Genomic DNA, 18,758 nt, shown 5'->3' on the forward strand with positions numbered 1-18,758 from the left:
GTCTTCCTCGTCAGGAGATAAACGGAAGGCAAGCTGCCGTACTGTATGTTGGTTGAAAGTTAATCTGATTGTGTCATTCGTGTACAGAAAGCGGACTCACCCGTATCTTTATTTAAATGACCGTGCTTTCCATCATACAGCTCGAAAGCAATCTTTTCTGAGCACTTTATTACAAGTAGTGCAGACACTCTGAAGTTCTGGGGTCTGAAGTAAAAACACCTTCTGAATAAAAAATAAATACCTCTTTTACAAATGGCTATATACAGCCTAAACTAACAGATAGCCGCAGGTTGTTACTGCGTAACAGCCATATTTGAAGACATTGGTACACAGCTCATTACATTTAATATTTACAAACTATCACACAAGTTCCGAGTCTACGTTTCTATAGCCGTGTAATATTACATTTCGATTTTTCTGTAGTACGAAAAGGGCATTCTAAGTATCTCTATTAACATTAATTACTCTTCGCTTCGCTTCATACATGCAATATCAAATATTTTATAAGAAGTACTGTAAAAAGCTGCGTGTATAGGTTAACCACCCACAAGGTAAACACTGCTGAATCTTCAGAGATGGGGAAAACATGGCGGATGTTTCAGCCTGTTACTATATAGGAGTTCTGTGCAATAGAAGCTCTCATTCCAAGAAACATCATCAGACAAATTACAAGCTTCACCGTTACTACGAAGTAAGTTACAGGGAGACAGCCGTCTCGTGACGCAAAAGATGGTGATAAGCGGACTGGTTCGTGAACTCAAGGTGAAACCTTGATTTGTCAGTTTTCTAAATAGTTCAGCTCAAAGAATAAGAATTGTCAGCCCACGTAATGCTTACCATCTTCTAATAGACCTTTTGGGAACAATTTGATGTATGAACTACAATTTTGGAATCACACTTTTTTCTGAATTGTATGTTGTGTTGCAAGTGAAACAACGCATGTTAATTATTTATCTGCAGCACAGATACAAATAAAAACAAAGTTAAAGCTTCATTTTTTCTGAAACTTCTTTGCAAAATGATGTTTAAAGTAGACTTTTAAGAATATGATGATGTCATACATTATCGTTCAAAAATTGTTTAACAATGATTATTAAAAATTTCAGTAATTACCTCTTTTCAAAAGTTTTAAATTTTCAAATTTAGTCGTAAGAGTAGCCTTCTTTTCAATTAAGTTATGTTTTAAGACAATATACAAAATTACGGACTTCTATCGTCAATAGTTGTTAACCAATGTGTACCAGAACATGAAAAAAGTGAACTTCTGGGAAACTCAAGTTGTTTTTCTACCTACCTGCATGGCACTAATGCATCCCAGGTCCATATTCACCTTGCTTCTAGTGTAGTTCTTCCTCCCTTTTCGTTTTCACATTTCTCATTCTTATTCTAGCTTCTTTGGTGGCTTCCAGCACTGATTTATCTGCTTCGAAGAACCTGCTGCGGTCACTGGCAATTAAAATTCTTTGCATATTTAGTCCATCGGGCGCTCCAATCAATTCCCTAACCTTAAAAGTTGGCACTGCACCGTCACTGGAGCACAGCAGAGCATCCAGCATACCTATTTTCAATGTATTTAGTCCTACCAGAACAGGTTTTGGTATTCGTTCTCAAAAACAGTTGTTAAAACTCTCCTTTAGATTTTGAGTCTTACCGTGTAACTACTTCTCTAATAACTGTGTGTCACAAAGACATTAGAGACGAAAACGCTACCTGCCAGTGTGGCCGAGCGGTTCTAGGCGCTTCAGTCTGAAACCGCGCGACCGCTACGGACGCAGGTTCGAATCCTGCCTCGGGCATGGATGTGTGTGATGTCCTTTGATTAGTTAGGTTTAAGTAGTTCTAAGTTCTAGGGGACTGATGACCTCAGATGTTAAGTCCCATAGTGCTCAGAGCCATTTGTACCATTTTGAACGAAAACGTTATGAAAAACAAAGAAGTGGGAACGAAATTCTGTTTTTAACAGAGCTGTATGCGTGACATGGGGGCGTCGTCATGAGTGTAGACACTTTTAAATTCTTCTAATTTGGGCCTTTCTTCGGCACAGTTTCCTCGAAGTAGGCTGCTTCTTGTTGAGAAAACTACAGAGAAGTTTTTCAGACAAAAAGAAAACAATTTTTGACACTTAACCTACGAAAGCTCAAGTTTTAACTGCTGCAATCTGACATGGTATGTATACCGTGAAAATTTTGTACATTCGATAACATGTCTCTATGAAATACGAATGTTCAAGCACACGTTGCTTATTTTTTTTATTACGCGCTTGTCCTGCATCAGCGCAGGGGTCGACATGGTTGTTGACGGTTTTCTTTTGGTTAGCTTTAGGGGTGGCCGGATGCTCTCCTACAGCCGTTACCCCTGGGGACGAAATGTGTACACCCCAGCTGTATGTCTGTACTGTTAGTCATGTGAAAGTGAGCTAAAGTTTCCCAAATGCTTGCGAATCGGGTGAACTGAGGCGGGACTTGGGTACCAGCCTAGAATTCACTTAGTGGGATGTGCGAAACCGCCCCGTTGTTAATCCACCGGGAGGATCCGACCCGAGGTCGGCGAACCTTCTAACAACCCTACTACAACAAAGGTCAAAAATTAATTATGATTGTAGTGTTGCTCACGCTGCTAAATATTGCATTTTCGGGCAACAACAAAGTTATATTATGTGGGAGGTGTCATTAGAGCACAGTTAATAAAGTCATTTCTTGAAATAATGGATAAACTAGGCACTCATCTTTTCGTGTTTCCCACGCTGGTCACATTGTGAACTCATGGCTCAATCGTCGAAAATCAAGGTAGTGATGATTCCAAGCTCGGATGCAAAGAGGCCTAGGTGTTATTCTGCGATATTGAAAAGTTTTATAGATGTGTTTGATAAACCATTCTTGAAGATTAAACTTTTGCAAGTTAGGGCGATGGTGATGTAAAAAAGTAATCAGCACTCCGAATTCAAGTTACACTTCTTTTTTATTACTTTTGTTGCAATATCACGTAACTCGTTCCAAAACATCACTTCACAATATAAAACATACTTGAAAATATCTTCCTCATTTCATAAACTAACTACAATTTGTGTGTTTTTAATATGACGACCAAAGCTTGACTCTCCAATAACCGCTTACGCCCAAAAATCAGAGGTACAAGTACGTCAAAGATCATAGTGACAAAAGCAAGAATACAAATAAGAATAATATCATTGCAATATATACATATCGATATAACGAAGTACCTCTACATTAATCAAATCTGAATGTTGTCACAGAAATATGTTAACTATTTTACAGAAACACAGTAGAATATTGCTGGTATCGAGAGGTTGAGATGAGGTGCCGTAATGGTTACGTAATTCAAGTACCATTACAACCTCCCCGTCCCGAAATCGGCGGTTTAACATGCACGGCTATCCTGGCGAGTGTTCAAGCCCATTATAAAATGAATTGACCGATATCGCGTCGACAGAATAAGCGAAAAGACAGATACCCCTCGAAACGAAATATCTCGTTCCTAAAACCACTTGCGGTCAGCTGAAGTAACTAACTAGACCCGCCGTCCCCAACGGAAAACAGGTGGAGCAAACCGATACTCGATCGCCACGCCTGAGCTCAGAGCGCGTTCATCGTCCACGGAAGGGTCGGCTGCAGAGTTCACGGCTGCGACGTCTATTTCGGGCCTCGGGGAAATGGCAGAGGCGGCTGCATTGCGACGGCCGGGGCTGTCGCTGCAGCGGTGCCGCGTTCCGAAGAAGGTAGCTGTGAGCATTGTCGAGCCATCAGTTTGGTAAGTCACAGTTACAAAAGAGAATCACGAATTATTTACAGAAAAATGAAAACACTAGTACAGAATTGCAGGAACACGCGACGCAATACACTACTCGCCATTAAAACTGCTACACCACGAAGATGACGTGCTACAGATGCGAAATTGAACCGACAGAAAGAAGATGCTGTGATATGCAAATGATTAGCTTTTCAGAGCATTCACACAAGGTTGGCGCCGGTGCCGACACCTACAACGTGTTGACATGAGGATAGTTTCCAACCGATTTCTCATACACAAACAGCAATTGACCGGCGTTGTCTGGTGAAACGTTGTTGTGATGCCTCGTGTAAGGAGGAGAAATGCGTACCATCACGTTTCCGACAGGCATCTTATCCGCATGGCTGTAACGGATCGTGCAGCCACGTCTCGATCCCTGAGTCAACAGATGGGGACGTTTGCAACGCAACAACCATCTGCACGAACAGTTCGGAGACGTTTGCAGCAGAATGGACTATCAGCTCGGAGACCACGGCTGCGGTTACCCTTGACGCTGCATCACAGACAGGAGCGCCTGCGATGGTGTACTCAACGACGAACCTGGGTGCACGAATGGCAAAACGTCATTTTTTCGGATGAATCCAGGTACTGTTTACAGCTTCATGATGGTCGCATCCGTGTTTGGCGACATCGCTGTGAACGCACATTGGAAGCGTGTATTCGTCATCGCCATACTGGCGCATCACCCGGCGTGACGGTATGGTGTGTCATTTGTTAAACGTCTCGGTCACCTCTTGTTCGCACTGACAGCACTTTGAACAGTGAACGTTACATTTCAGATGTATTACGACCCGTGGCTCTACCCTTTCGATCCCTGCGAAACTCTACATTTCAGCAGGATAATGCACGACCGCTTGTTGCAGGTCCTGTACTGGATACAGAAAATTTTCGACTGCTGCCCTGGCCGGCACATTCTCCAGATCTCTTACCAACTGAAAACGTCTGGTCAATGGTGGCCGAGCAACTGGCTCGTCACCATACGCCAGTCTGTACTGTTTATGAACTGTGGTATCGTGTTGAAGCTGTATTAGCTGCTCTACCTGTACACGCCATCCAAGCTCTGTTTGACTCAATGCCCAGGCGTATCAAGGCCATTATTACGGCCAGAGGTGGTTGTTCTGGGTACTGATTTCTCAGGATCTATGCACCCAAGTTGCGTGAAAATGTAATCACATGTCAGTTATAGTATAATATATCTGTCCAATGAATACCCTTTTATCATCTGCATTTCTTCTTGTTGTAGCAATTTTAATGGCCATTAGTGTATGTCAGAATAAAGTCACGGCATTTGGAGATTTGCACCAAGCTGTTGACAACGTTGAGTGGACAGTACTCTGAAATTCTGAAGGTAGCACGAATAAAATACGGGTTGATAAATTTTATTTACAACATGTACAAAAGGCAGACTGCTGGTCTAAGAGTCGAACATCAAAGGGAAGCAGTGGTTCAGAAGGGGATGAGGCTGGGTTGTAGCCTAACCGCCATGTTATCCAATCTGAACGTTGACCAGTCAGTAAAGGAAACTAAGAAGAAATACGTAAAGGGGATTAAAGTTCAGGAACAAAAAGTAGATGCTTTAACATACTAATCTTTGCACTTAATGATGACGTAACAGCCGAAAAACTGTTCGTGAAACAGAAAGTAAATGTTGTACAATATTACACTAGTACCTCCGGTTACACGATCTACCCCTCCAATTTGTAAGTAGCTTCTATTCTCTCCTCGTCTGAACTGCTCATCGGCCATGTTTAAAGCATAGGACTAATGGAACGTAGTCAAATTAAATGATATAATGCTAAAGAAATCAGATCAGGAACTGAGACACTGAAAGCAATACATTAGTTTTGCCATCTGCGCAGCAAAAAACAATTTTTCGAAATACAGATCATGTAAAACGCAAATTGAAAATGTTAAGAAAATCACCTCTGAAATTTTAGAACTTCGTCAGCACAAAACACAAATTTAAGCTCCAGGAAGATTTTTCTGAAGATATTGGGTAGGTGCTTTTACTTAGTGATTTAAGTTGCTTCACTGCTCCGAGGATATATAGTTCTACGTTACTCATGTTGGCAGCTGTTTTTGATTCGAATTCTGGACTATTGACTTCATCTTCTTTGGTGAAGAAATTTCGGAGGGCCGTGTTTAGTAACATTGCTTTGGCAGCACTGTCATCGATGTTTCTCTGGCTACATTTGCGAATAGGACAGGAGAGGATGGTTGCTTAGTTGATTATGGGGAGAGGACGAAACAGCGAGATCATCGGCCCCATCGGATTGGGCAAGGAAGGGGTAGGAAGTCGCCGTGCCCTTTCAAAGGAAGCATCACGCATTTTCCTGAAGCGATTTAGGGAAATCACAGAAAACCTAAATCTTAATGGCCGGACGTGGGTTTGAACCGTTGTTCTTCCGAATGCGAGTCCAGTGTGCTAACCACTACAGGAACTCGGTCGGTAATAGCGTTCCAGTTTCCACCGCACAGAGGAGGCATTGATTGTGTGTTGCCGCTAGCATACTTTACGTACGATCAAAATCTCTGGATTTTCTACCAGTTTGGAAACAGTCTCGTTGTGGAAACTATTATATCTCGCATTGAAGTCTGCGCTAAATTTCGAGCTTCCGCAAAGGATCGCCAATATTGTAGATTTAACGTTCGTTTGGAGATACTTTTGATCTGACACAATTGACGGGTTCACTCCTATCTACTTCGTGCGGGTGGGGGAATAATAATCACATGCCGATCTGACGTTTGTTGGTCACCGGGTTACTGGTGTTGCATTCTGAACAGCCAGCACTGTACTTCCCTGGTTATGACGTGCTGGCCCATCACTGCGTGCATGACTGAACTGCAGAAGGCTGTGGGGCGAGAGCAGGAAGCAAAGCACACACACGCATCACGGGCGGGCGTGCGCAGAATGCTGCCCTGGAGATATAAGTGTTTGTTGTTTCCGCGCACTGTTCGTGATGGGAACAAAAGAGATTTATTGTGAATATCTACATAAACGATTTGGCGGACAATGTGAGCAGCCGTCTTCGACTAATAAAGTCATCAGAAGATTAAAACAAACTGGAAGACGAATTAGATAAAATATCTGAATGGTGCAAAAATTGACAATTGACCCTGAATAACGAAAAGTGTGAGGTTATCCACATGAGTGCTAAAAGGAACTCGTTAAACTTCGGTTACACGATAAATCAGTCTAATCTAAAAGCCATAAATACCTTTGTATTACAATTATCAACAACTTAAATTGGATGGAACACATAGAAAATGTTGTGGGGAAGGCTAACCAAAGGCTGCGTCTTATTGGCAGGACATTAGAAAATGTAACAGACCTACTAAGGAGACTGCCTACACTACACTTGTCCATCCTCTTTTAGAATACTGCTGCACGGTGTGGGATCCTTACCATATAGGACTGACGGAGTTCAAAGAAAGGCATCACGTTTTGTATTATCGCGAAATATAGGAGGGAGTGTCACTGAAATGATACAGGATTTGGGGTGGAAATCATTAAAAGAATGGGGTGGAAATCATTAAAAGAATGGCCTTTTTTGTTGCGACGGAATCTTCTCGCGAAATTCCAATCGCCAACTTTCTCCTCCGAATGCGAATTTTTTTTGTTGACACTGACCTACATAGGGAGGAACGATCACCACGATAAAATAAGGAAAATTGGATGTTGTATATAGATGTTCATTCTGTAAGATGACAAGAACTATATCCCTTACATGAAGTCATTAAAGATCACCTAACTCACGTTGAGCGAACAGTAGGCCTGAACAAAAATGACTGACAAGGCACAATGCATCTTGTAGAGGGTATAGTATGGACGTATTGGAATAATTAATGTCAGGTGATGGTTTTAAAGTAATTCACACGAAATGAAAAACTTTGTGGAAACGCATCGATTTACTGGAGGCTAGTTTATCCCAGGGAAGTATACAGAGTTGATCATGGCCGGCTGGGGAGCGGGCAAGGGAAGCGACAATAGGCAGCTTAGGGCGGCTCAAGCTCTGAGAAAGTGGTAACAGGGCGCGGCCTCCAGCTGCCTTAAGATGAGTGACAGTGAGTGGGTGGTTGGTTGACCCCGACCCCATGCTGTTGTACCGGGAAGCAGACGAACAACTTGTATGCCTGTTGATAAATGTCTGTCGTCCCGTTTTCAGTGAAACATGCGAGAAAGCCGCACAAAGCTACGATGGAGCGGTCAACAGATGCCAAAATATGCGTGTTCGTGACTATAGCAACTTCACGCTGAATTCACGGTCCGCAGGGTCTGAAGTAAATCAGATGAAGAGCGACAGAATGAAATACACCGGCCTCTGATGGGAATGTAGGAGCAAGGAATTTGAAGTACTCTCCTGGGAGTCACAATTCTGGAAAAACTGGTGTTTCGTGCAGACGCTAACCTGGATGGGTGGCCTGGGAGGAGCTAAATAGCAGAAGTTGAGAGGAAGGGAAATTTTGTGGGAATATGTTCACTTCCCAGAGCAGGCATTGGTCGGCGCTGGGAAGCTACGCATAATTTACGCGACTTGCGCTGCAATTGGCGTAAGTGATTTTGCTGGTGGGGAAACCGAGGCGAAGAGCGGACTGGCAGAAGTCCGCGTAGTGGTCTTCCGTTCCCAGTTTGTCTAGAGTGCAGACGTGGCGTTCTTTACTCAGCTTGCCTAAGAGAGAGAGTGAGCATCTCTGCAGTTTAGGACTCAGCAAATGGAACGATTGAGCTTGGAGATAGAAAGTTTTCGTTCAGCTATGTACTGAGCAAGATAGCTAGAAGTGAATAGACGAGCGCAGCCTTGCAGCACCACGAGGTCGGCCGGCGTCCGCACAACGACGCCGCTCTGCCACGCTGAATTCGGAGATATTGCGCCCGCTCCGGCCACTGATTAATTTGTTGGATCACGTCGGAAAAGTTTCCATGAGGGTTTCATGGGCTGTGTATTGTAGAATTTTTCTCACACTTTGCATTACGCCTGGGTTAGTCGATAGGAATTACTTTTGATTTATCGAGCTTTACTCCACGTAAACGCAATTTATTACCACTGCCAGTTAGGAGAGTCATGTAATGTGATGATTGCAGGTCGTGAGTTAAAATAAATCTGTGCTAACCGACTGCATCTGTTTTCAATCAAGTAGTTGAAATCTCAATTAATTTTATGTTCAACATTTGCATCTGGTGTTCAATAGCTGAATCTAACATCAATTTGCACTCCTTTTTAATTAAAAGGAATCAATTCTGAATCAATTAATGTCAACACTACCACTGCAGTTCGATCAGGAGTCACAGGGCCTTATTATTTTCTTTGCATTATCCGACATTGCGGCAGTTTTGAACTCTCTGTTAATCTGTTAGTCAATTACCTTGTGTGAACACACACCAAAACCAGATGAGTGACGGGTGGGATGTTACAATTATTCCCGCGCGCCATACGAGATTGGAATAATGGAGAATTCTGAAGGTGGTTCGATGAATCCTCTGCCAGGCACTTACATGTGATTTGCAGAGTATCCATGTAGATGTAGACGTAGAATATTATTGCCAGCAGTCGAATGTGTGGTTCTTTGGTCGGCCTCTAGCGCCCACGTCTGCTAGGAGTACGTGCCAATGGAGTGGCGTGTAGTCCACAGTCACCCGTGTGCTCTGCCCGCTGTAGTGTCCTCGCGTACGCAGCAGCCGCGTGCGCCGCGGTCGGCCGGGGCGTTTCTCTGCCCTTGGCCGACCCCAGGTACGCCATTGTCCGTCCGCACCCAGTCTACACTAGCTCGCACGCATCTTTTGCCTCTGCCTCTACATCTACATAATTAATCTTCATTTCACAATTACGTCCTTGCCTGACATTATATCGCGCGACTTTCACCCTATTTTTTTACCGTTCCACTCTGGAACAGAGGGTGGGGAAAAGTCAACGCTTTAATTTTTCCGTACGAGCTGTGATTTCTCTTATTTCGTTCTTATGATTGTTTCTCCACACCTAGGTCGGCGCCAACAAAATACGTTAAAAGTGTGAGAAGAAAATTTGTGATCGTACTGTATTTTATGGATTATAAGGCGCACCTTAATTTTTAATCAATTCTATCGATTTTATTATTAGATTACAAATCCAGCCTAAGAAAAACTTTGTTTATAAAACCGAAATGACTTCTAAAATCTTGAAATTCGTCACCTGAACATTCTTCTTCTTCTTCTTCTCCTCCTCCTCCTCCTCCTCCTCCTTCTTCTTCTTCGTCGCCACCATTGTCCCCTTCATATGTCCTGAAGAGCCAAAGAAACTGGTACACCTGCCTCGGCCATGCATGTGTGTGACGGCCTTAGATTAGTTAGGTTTAAGTAGTTCTAAGTTCTAGGGGAGTGATGACCTCAGATGTTAAGTCCCATAGTGCTCAGAGCCATTTGAACCAGCCTTTAGATTTGATTGGTTTATCGTACAACCGAAGTTTAACGGATTCCTTCTAGCACTCGTGAGGGTGATCGCACACTTCCCGTTATTCAGGGTCAATTGTCAATTTTCGCACCAAACTGATATCTTTTCGAAATCGTTTTGCAATTTGTCTTTATCTTCTGATCACTTTACTAGACGATAGCGACAGCGTCATCGGCATACATCCTAAGAGGACTGCTCAGATTGTCTCCCAAATCGTTTATATGGGTAAGAAAAGCCAGAGGGCCTATAACACTAAGTTGGGGAACGCCCTAAATTACTTCTGTTGCCGGCCAGGGTGGCCGAGCGGTTCTAGGCGCTGGAACCACGCGACCGCTACGGTCGCACGTTCGAATCCTGGCTCGGGCATGGGCGATGTCCTTAGGTTAGTTAGGTTTAGGTAGTTCTAAGTTCTAGGGGACTGATGACCTCAGAAGTTGAGTCCCATAGTGCTCAGAGCCATTTGAACCATCACTTCTGTTTAACTCGATGACTTTTCGTCAGTTACTACGAACTGTAACATCTCTGGCAACAAATCACGAATCTATTGGCACAACTAAGACGATATTCCGTAAGCACGCAATTTCATTACAAGACGCTTTTGAGGTACAGTTGGTAACAACATCCAAAACATAACGTGAAAAAAATTAGTGTTAATTTGTTATTGCTGTGCAAATGAAACTTCTAATGACAGTAAGCAGAGGAACAGACCAAAAAGCGAAACAAGATCAAATGTAATGCAGCATCAACGAAATCTGTAAGTAGAATCGAAACTATTACTACGTCATGGAAAATAAGAGAGTACCAGAACTGTATATAATCACAATGTACAGTGGTTGGTTTGTTGGCTGGTTGGTTGTTTAATCTCAGGACAGTGTTCCTGAAGCCACTCTGTAGCAATTCTGGACGTGGGGGGTGTCGCATTGTCCTGCTGGAATTACCTAAATCCGTCGGAATACATGATGGACATGAATGGATGCAGGTGAAAAGACATGACGATTACGTACGTGTCACCTGTCTGAGTCATATCTAGACGTATCAGGTCTCCCATATCGCTCCATCTGCACGCGCCCCACACCATTACAGAGCCCCCACCAGCTTGAAGAGTCCTCTGTTGATATGCAGGGTTCATTGATTCATGAGGTTCTCTGCATACCCGTACATGCCGTTCCGCTCAATACAATTTGAAACGAGACTCGTCCGACCAGGCAACATGTTTCAGTCACCAAAAGTCCGATGTCGGTGTCCACGGGCCCAGGCGAGACGTAAAGCTTTGTGGCGTGCACCTCATGAAGGGTACACGAGTGGGACTTCTGCTCCGAAAGCACATATCGATGGTGTTACGATGAGTGGTTCGCAAGTTCTTGATGTCCCAGCATTGAAATCTACAGCAATTTGCGGAGATGTTGCACTTCTGTCACGTTGAACGATTCTCTTCATTTGTCGCTGGTCCGGTCCTTGCAGGATCTTTTTCCGGCGGCAACGACGTCTGAGATTTGATGTTTTTTTCCGGATTTGTGATATTCACGGTACACTCGTGAAATGGTCGTACGGGAAATCTCCATCGCTACCTCGGAGATGCTGCGTCTAATCGCTCGTCCGCCAGTTATAACACCACGTTCAAACTGACTTAAATGTTGATAACCTGCCATTGTAACAGCAGTAGCCGACACTTGTCTTATATAGGCGTTTCCGACCGCAGCGCTGTATTCTGCCTGTTTTCATATCTCTGTATTTGAATACGCATGCATGTACCAGTATCTTTGCGCTTCAGTGTTTAAGATGGTCTTCATTGCCATCGAGAGCGTAACTTACACTCTAATTCTCGAAAGATTTAACAATAATGTCTTGTCTCACTCTAGGTCACAACTGCTTTACCCACTGATAAACTTGTTTGATTGTAGGTCGTTTTAAAGCTGACTCCGGCATGAATTCACCTTAGGTTTCATCCATCACCCATTTGTTCCAATCCTCTGCCATGTACACTTTAAACGCTTCATTTATCGAGACATCAAGAGGTTGCAACTCTTAAGTAAGACCTCCCATAATAACAGCAACCTCCGTTATTCCCTGTCTCAATTTCTCTTTTTTTATAGTTACAGTTTTAGCATCTTTAATGGCAACATTCTGTTACTCGACACATCAAATGTCAGAGGAGTTTAGTCCATATTCGCTATCTGGTTGGTTCCATACTGGTTTTCTTTCGATTTTGAATAATAAAGCGATGGAAAGATAATATTTTCTCTCCATACTCTTGTGGCATTTTCGGAGACGTTTTGGTTCGCATGCTAAGTCGGTGACGCTTCATAAACCTGCAACACCGACCAACTCCACCCGTAAGTCTGTTAAGTTCCACTGTAGCCCTACCTTACGAGTGTGTATTTGAATGGTTTTCGTATTAATTCCAATCGCGGATGTTTTTTTTCTGTTGGTGAATGACCGAAATGCCTCTCAGTTGCTCTGTTTCCATGTTCTTCTGCACATTCATAGTCCGCATCATATGAATATCTTTCATCTTTTTCCATTACGAGTCTATTACTATCAAAAATATTGCAGTGTTACCGAAACACAAATCGCTTTCAAACTCACTGCCGTCGTAGTTTGTGATGACGGGCCGTGAGAGACGCAGTATTAGCCAGCTTGTGAATGCCCGCAACCCGTGTTCGTCGCATCGGCGCACCGCTTCTGCCAGTTGAATGTAGTGTTGCCAGATAGAGATAGGTTCCCCGCGGCATCGAATTTATGGCCATTTTTAAGACTGGCGGGAATTTTTAATCAAACACTGGACATGAGAAAAATGCATCTTGTAGTCCGTAAAATACGGTAATTTCATGAGATCACACGGAACTAAAAACGCCTTTGTTTTAACAATTACGACTCCAACTCGTTAATCATATCTCTGATACTCTTTCTCCAATTTCTCGACAGCCAGAAAAAAAAAAAATTTGTGCCCTTCTCTGGACTATTTCGATGTCTTCTGTCAGTTCTATCTGGTAGGGAGCCCACAAACATTATCTATCTGATCGTTTCAATGTAAGTTGTTCGTAAGTACAATTCGTAAGTATTTAGTGGGATTGACAGCCTTTACAGTTGTGTGACTTACTGTGTAACGGCTATTTAGCGGATTCCAGTCTCGTGGATGACCTCGCACTTTTCATTATTCAGAGACAAATATTTCAAATGGCTCTGAGTACTATGAGGTCATCAGTCCCCTAGAACTTAAAACTACTTAAACCTAACTAAGGACAGCACACACAGCCATGCCCGAGGCAAGATTCAAACCTGCGACCGTAGCAGTCGCGTGGTTCGAGACTGAAGCGCCTAGAACCGCTCGGCCACACCGGCCGGCTACTCATAGACAATTTCCACTTTTCGCGCCGCATACACATCGTGTATAAGTCATTTTACAAAGACGGCTGCTCAGATTGTCTCCGAAAGCGTTTACATACAGGGTGCGTCACTAACTATTGCCGCTAAGAATAACTCCGTAAGTATGATAGGAGCTGAAAAGTTTGTAGGACGAAAGTTGCATGGAACAACTGGGGCCATAATATGACGCTGGTTTTTTGTTGCTAGGTGGGGTAGCTTCAGAGATATGAAGGTCAATTTTGAGTTTTGAAATGGGATGCTGTAGTTTGGTACTTGTTTTCTGATAGCAGCTATCGAGCCGAATCCAATGCATGTATAACAGTAAGGTATTCGAATGTCAACGAAGGTCAAAAAAGTGGCATGAACGTCCATTTAGAGAAGGTGATCGAAGTGATGACCATTGGTATCAATGCAGAGCTGCAGTCTTGTTGTCACGGATTGAGTGGTATTCCTTATCGCATCGGCACTTATCAAACCACATGCTCTGACAACTCTCGCTCACTTATCTTCAGATGTAGTTGGAACGTCTTTATAAACAATGTCTTTTACGAATCCCCGCAAGAAAAAATCCAGAGGCGTCTAGTCTGGGGAACTAGCCGGCCACGACACCTCTCCTCCGTGTCCAATCCAACGATCTGGGAAAAATCTCTGCAACTCATTTCTAGCCCTCAGCGAAATATGTGCCGCACACCCATCGCGTTGATACCACATTCTGTTCCTTGTCCCTAAAGGTATTTCTTCCAATAACAAACCGAATGTTTCTTGCAGGAATGTGGTGTAATTCCTACCATTAAGATTTCCTTCAGTGAAATAGGGGCCTATAATTCTTTCTCCAGAATCGCACTCCACACATTCACCGACCACGGTTTCTGGTGTTCCAACTTGCCGCAGCCAACATGGATCTTCAGTTGCCCAATAACGCACGTTATACAAATTAACATTTCCATGGCTCGTCAGTAAATATAATCAAATTAATAAATGTGTCATTCCTCTGAATTTGAAGTTGAGCCATTGGACAGAATTCAATGTGACGCGTACAAACCGTACCAGTTAATTCTTGGTGGAGACTGATATGGTAAGGATGATATTTATGGCGATGCAGAACACGAACGACACTACTCTGCCTCATGCCAGATGCCCTTGCGATTTGACGCGAACTAACACAAGGATCTCGAATCACAGTGGCAAGAGTACCATTTCTGTTTCCTCTATCTAATCTTCAGCATTCTTCTGTAGCACCTCATTTCGAAAGCTTCCATTCTCTTCTTGTCTACAGTATTTGTCGTCCATGTTTCACTTCCATACAGGGCAACACTCCACACAAATGATTTCAGAAAGGACTTCCAGACACTTAAATCTGTACTTGATGTTAACAAATTTCTCCTCTTCAGAAACGCTTTCTTGCCATAGCTAGTCTACATTTAATATCCTCTCTACTTCGACCATCATCTGTTATTTTGCCCTCCAAATAGCAAACTCCATCTACTACTTTAAGTCTCTCATTTCCCAATGTAATTCTTTCAGCATCACCTGATTTAATTCGACCACATACCATTACCCTCATTTTACTCTTGTTGATGTTCATCTTATATCCTCCGTTCAAGACACTGTCCATTCCGTTCAACTGCTTTTCAAAATCCTTCTCTGTCTCTGACAGAATAACAATGTCATCGGCAAACCTCAAAGTTTTTATTTCTTCTCCATCGATTTTAATTCCTAGTCCAAATTTTTTTTTGTTTCCTTTACTGCTTGCTCAATATACAGATTGAATAACATTGGGGATAGGCTACAGCCCTGTCTCACTCCCTTCTCAACCACTGCTTCCCTTTCATGCCCCTCGATTCTTTATAGCTGTCATCTGGTTTCTGTACAAATTGTAAATAGCCTTTCGCTCTCTGTATTTTACCCCTGCTACCTTCAGAATTTGGAAGATAGTATTCCAGCCAACATTGTCAAAAGCTTCTACAGAAATGTAAGAAAACAAAACGTATATCTTTTTTGGTGATTTAGAGAGAACTTACGGTGCGTACTTTAACAGGAAGAGCCGGCAACACCTGTGGCAGCAGAAACGGCTCTAATACGGCTGCGACAGATATAGGAGTGTCATTCAACTCTATGGCAGGGGTCACCAAACATAGTGTCTGGTAACCCACGGCCAGATGTTTTCACTGAGTGAGAGATCTGGAGGATGTGCTGGCCTCGGTAGCAGTCTAGGTACGTTGCTAGTGGGCACTGTGTATTATACTTTACAGTTGTGTGAATTGTTTATCTGATATAAATAAATCGTAACCCCTCCAACATAACGCATTGGGAATTCATTAGCTACAAAATTAAACGAGAATCACAATTAATCCACATTGTTGAATTAAAGAGAGCATTATTTGTTCTTTCTAATAATTTTCATGTCTTGTGCCATGTTGGATGGTACATGTCCATGTTTTATCAAGTGTTTGGGAAAGGTAGAATGGTTATTTTCATACTCCCAGCGTCTTATATGTTCTTTGTATCAAGTTTTTAATAGACGGAACACACCTCCATGAATTTCAGAGCAGCTAAGGAACGACAGAAAACGAAAAAATGATAATTACGTACTATATTTTTGTTGTGGTCTTCAGTCCTGAGACTGGTTTGATGCAGCTCTCCATGCTACTCTATCCTGTGCAAGCTTCTTCATCTCCCAGTACCTACTGCAGCCTACATCCTTCTGAAGCTGCTTAGTGTATTTATCTCTTGGTCTCCCTCTACGACTTCTACCCACCACGCTGCCCTCCAATACTAAATTGGTGATCCATTGATGCCTCAGAACATGTCCTACCAACCGATCCCTTCTTCTAGTCAAGTTGTGCCACAAGCTCCTCTTCTCCCCAATCCTATTTAATACCTCCTCATTAGTTATGTGATCTACCCATCTAATCTTCAGCATCCTTCTGTAGCACCACATTTCGAAAGCTTCTGTTCTCTTCTAGTCCAAACTATTTATCGTCCACGTTTCGCTTCCATACATGGCTACGCTCCATACAAATACTTTCAGAAACGACTTCCTGACACTTAAATCTATATTCGATGTTGACAAATTCCTCTTCTTCAGAAACGCTTTCCTTGCCATTGCCAGTCTACATTTTATATCCTCTCTACTTCGACCATCGTCAGTCATTTTGCTCCCCAAATAGCAAAACTCCTTTACTACTTTAAGTGTCTCATTTCCTAATCTAATTCCCTCAGCATCACCCGACTTAATTCTACTACATTCCATTATCCTTGTTTAATTACGTACTGTATAATAATGATAATTGTTCGAAACTCTCAGTGCGTAAGTTCTACTCGCACTTTGCCACTTTTTTTAGATAGTCTGACTAATGAGATCTAAGTGCTGGATTCAGAGTCGACCCTAGAAAGTTACACACACACACACACACACACATTTATATTTTTAAAAATAAAAAAAAAACTCTCTCACAAGAAACAAATCATCTGACGTGACAATCTCAAGCTATTACCTTTGTAAACCTATGTGAACGATTTGGGGTCTTAATCCAATAATCTCATTTGACAAGGGGACAGTCTGACACGTGGGTCACCGGTTTTGATCAAGTTTTGCAAAGATGTTCTGTACTGAAAATAAAGAGTGTTTCGGATTTTTTGTTACACGCTCACTAGTTTTTGAAAAGAATCAAGGTCAAAGATGATGAAGGCAAATCGTATTTTCATTGCCATACATCGAAAAATCGTCTAAAAACACATTTTTATTAATATAATATGGTGTTCAAAGTCAATAATGTTCAAGTTGGTAACGTTGTTGTATTTTCATGCTGTTGCTTGTTAACGTCCAGACGCTCGTGGACGAGACAGTGACTGAAGCTGAGGGTAGAAAAGCAAAGGCAGAGACGCTGAACTCAGTTTTACAATGAAACTCCAGTGGTATTGCTCCAGTTTAATTGTCGCGCAACTGCAAAGATGACTAACACAGACATTGGTGTCAATAGTGATAAGAAACAGCTGAAATCACTAAAATTGATCAACGCCCTATAGAATATCTATCAGATACTATACCCACTCTGGACACGAGTTACTTCCTCTTAACTATAATCTACCGTCCATCGCTCAAATAAAGGAACGTGCTCAGTAGTCAGGAGAAAGCACAGGTCAAGCCCGTCTCCAAGAACGATGTCGGAAGTGATCCACGAAACTACTGTCCGATATCCTTGACACTGATTTGTTGCAGATTCTTCGGGGATATCCCGAGCTCAAAAGTATCTCGAACAGAATGACCGCTAACAACGTTTACATACGAGCACAACTTCTTTGGGCTTCGTGAGAGATCGTTCCACAAATACTCTGCTGCGGTAGTAGTTAATGGATTCACGCAGTGCCCTCTTCACAGCCAAACGCTTTTCATTCAGCATGTCCCTATCTATACGGTAAGTATGATCCGTCCCATCACTTTGGAGAGTGTTGCCAGGAAACTGATGGGCCGATAGTTTTGCGGTCGGCGATGGTCCTTCCCCGTCTTCGATAGCTGTACTATACGAGCAATCTTCCAGTCGGACGGGAAGTATTCTGTCAGGAGCCAACTGTTAAAAATGCAGGTTTTCAACACCAGCGGTTTTCCCTACACTTGGGATGTAGTAGAATCCTTGCGCGCAACGGCGAGCGCCTGCTGGTCAGGCTACCCGCTCGACCTCGCAAGGCCGCTGCGGCCAGCTACAGGTGCCTGGAACAGACGGCCTCTACTACAGACTGGTCCGCCTCGGATCATGCGACGTGCGTAACGCACTGCGTCACCTCCCCCCACGATCTGTGCGTGAGTCATCGGCCAGCGCTCCGCCCCCCACCTGTCAGCGCATTCCGCGCGTCTTGGAACTCCGTCCGCAGAATCACTTCTCACGCGCAGCCGGACAAAACGTGCAGCTTGCTTACGAGACCACACAGGTCACGGTCAACGCCCTACTGTACTCCGACCGAAGCAATGACACGGACGCCGATGACCTCAGACGGTCTAAACCAGGCGACAAAGGCTACCTGAAATCAAAGCTCATCGCTACGCCACCCTTATACCCTGAAGAGCCAAGGCAACTGGGATTAGAGGGGGTGGAGATACCTTCTAAACAGCCCCTTTCAAAACATCCCAGATATGCCCCATAATGTTCATGTCTAGGGAGT

At 43.2% G+C, this 18,758-nt stretch overlaps 1 protein-coding gene across 1 annotated transcript in view; it reads left to right on the top strand.

Moving 5' to 3' along the window:
- Positions 1 to 18,178: 18,178 nt before the first annotated feature.
- Positions 18,179 to 18,758, top strand: part of LOC124718727 (homeobox even-skipped homolog protein 2-like) — a 54,705-nt gene continuing 54,125 nt past the window's right edge. The window contains exon 1 of the mRNA XM_047244344.1: positions 18,179 to 18,305. Within this exon, the coding sequence (XP_047100300.1) occupies positions 18,179 to 18,305 (127 nt within the window). The remainder of the gene's footprint in view (positions 18,306 to 18,758) is intronic.

The sequence above is a fragment of the Schistocerca piceifrons genome, chromosome 10 (assembly GCF_021461385.2).
Source record: "Schistocerca piceifrons isolate TAMUIC-IGC-003096 chromosome 10, iqSchPice1.1, whole genome shotgun sequence".
In the NCBI taxonomy this organism is placed as follows: Eukaryota; Metazoa; Arthropoda; class Insecta; order Orthoptera; family Acrididae; genus Schistocerca; species Schistocerca piceifrons.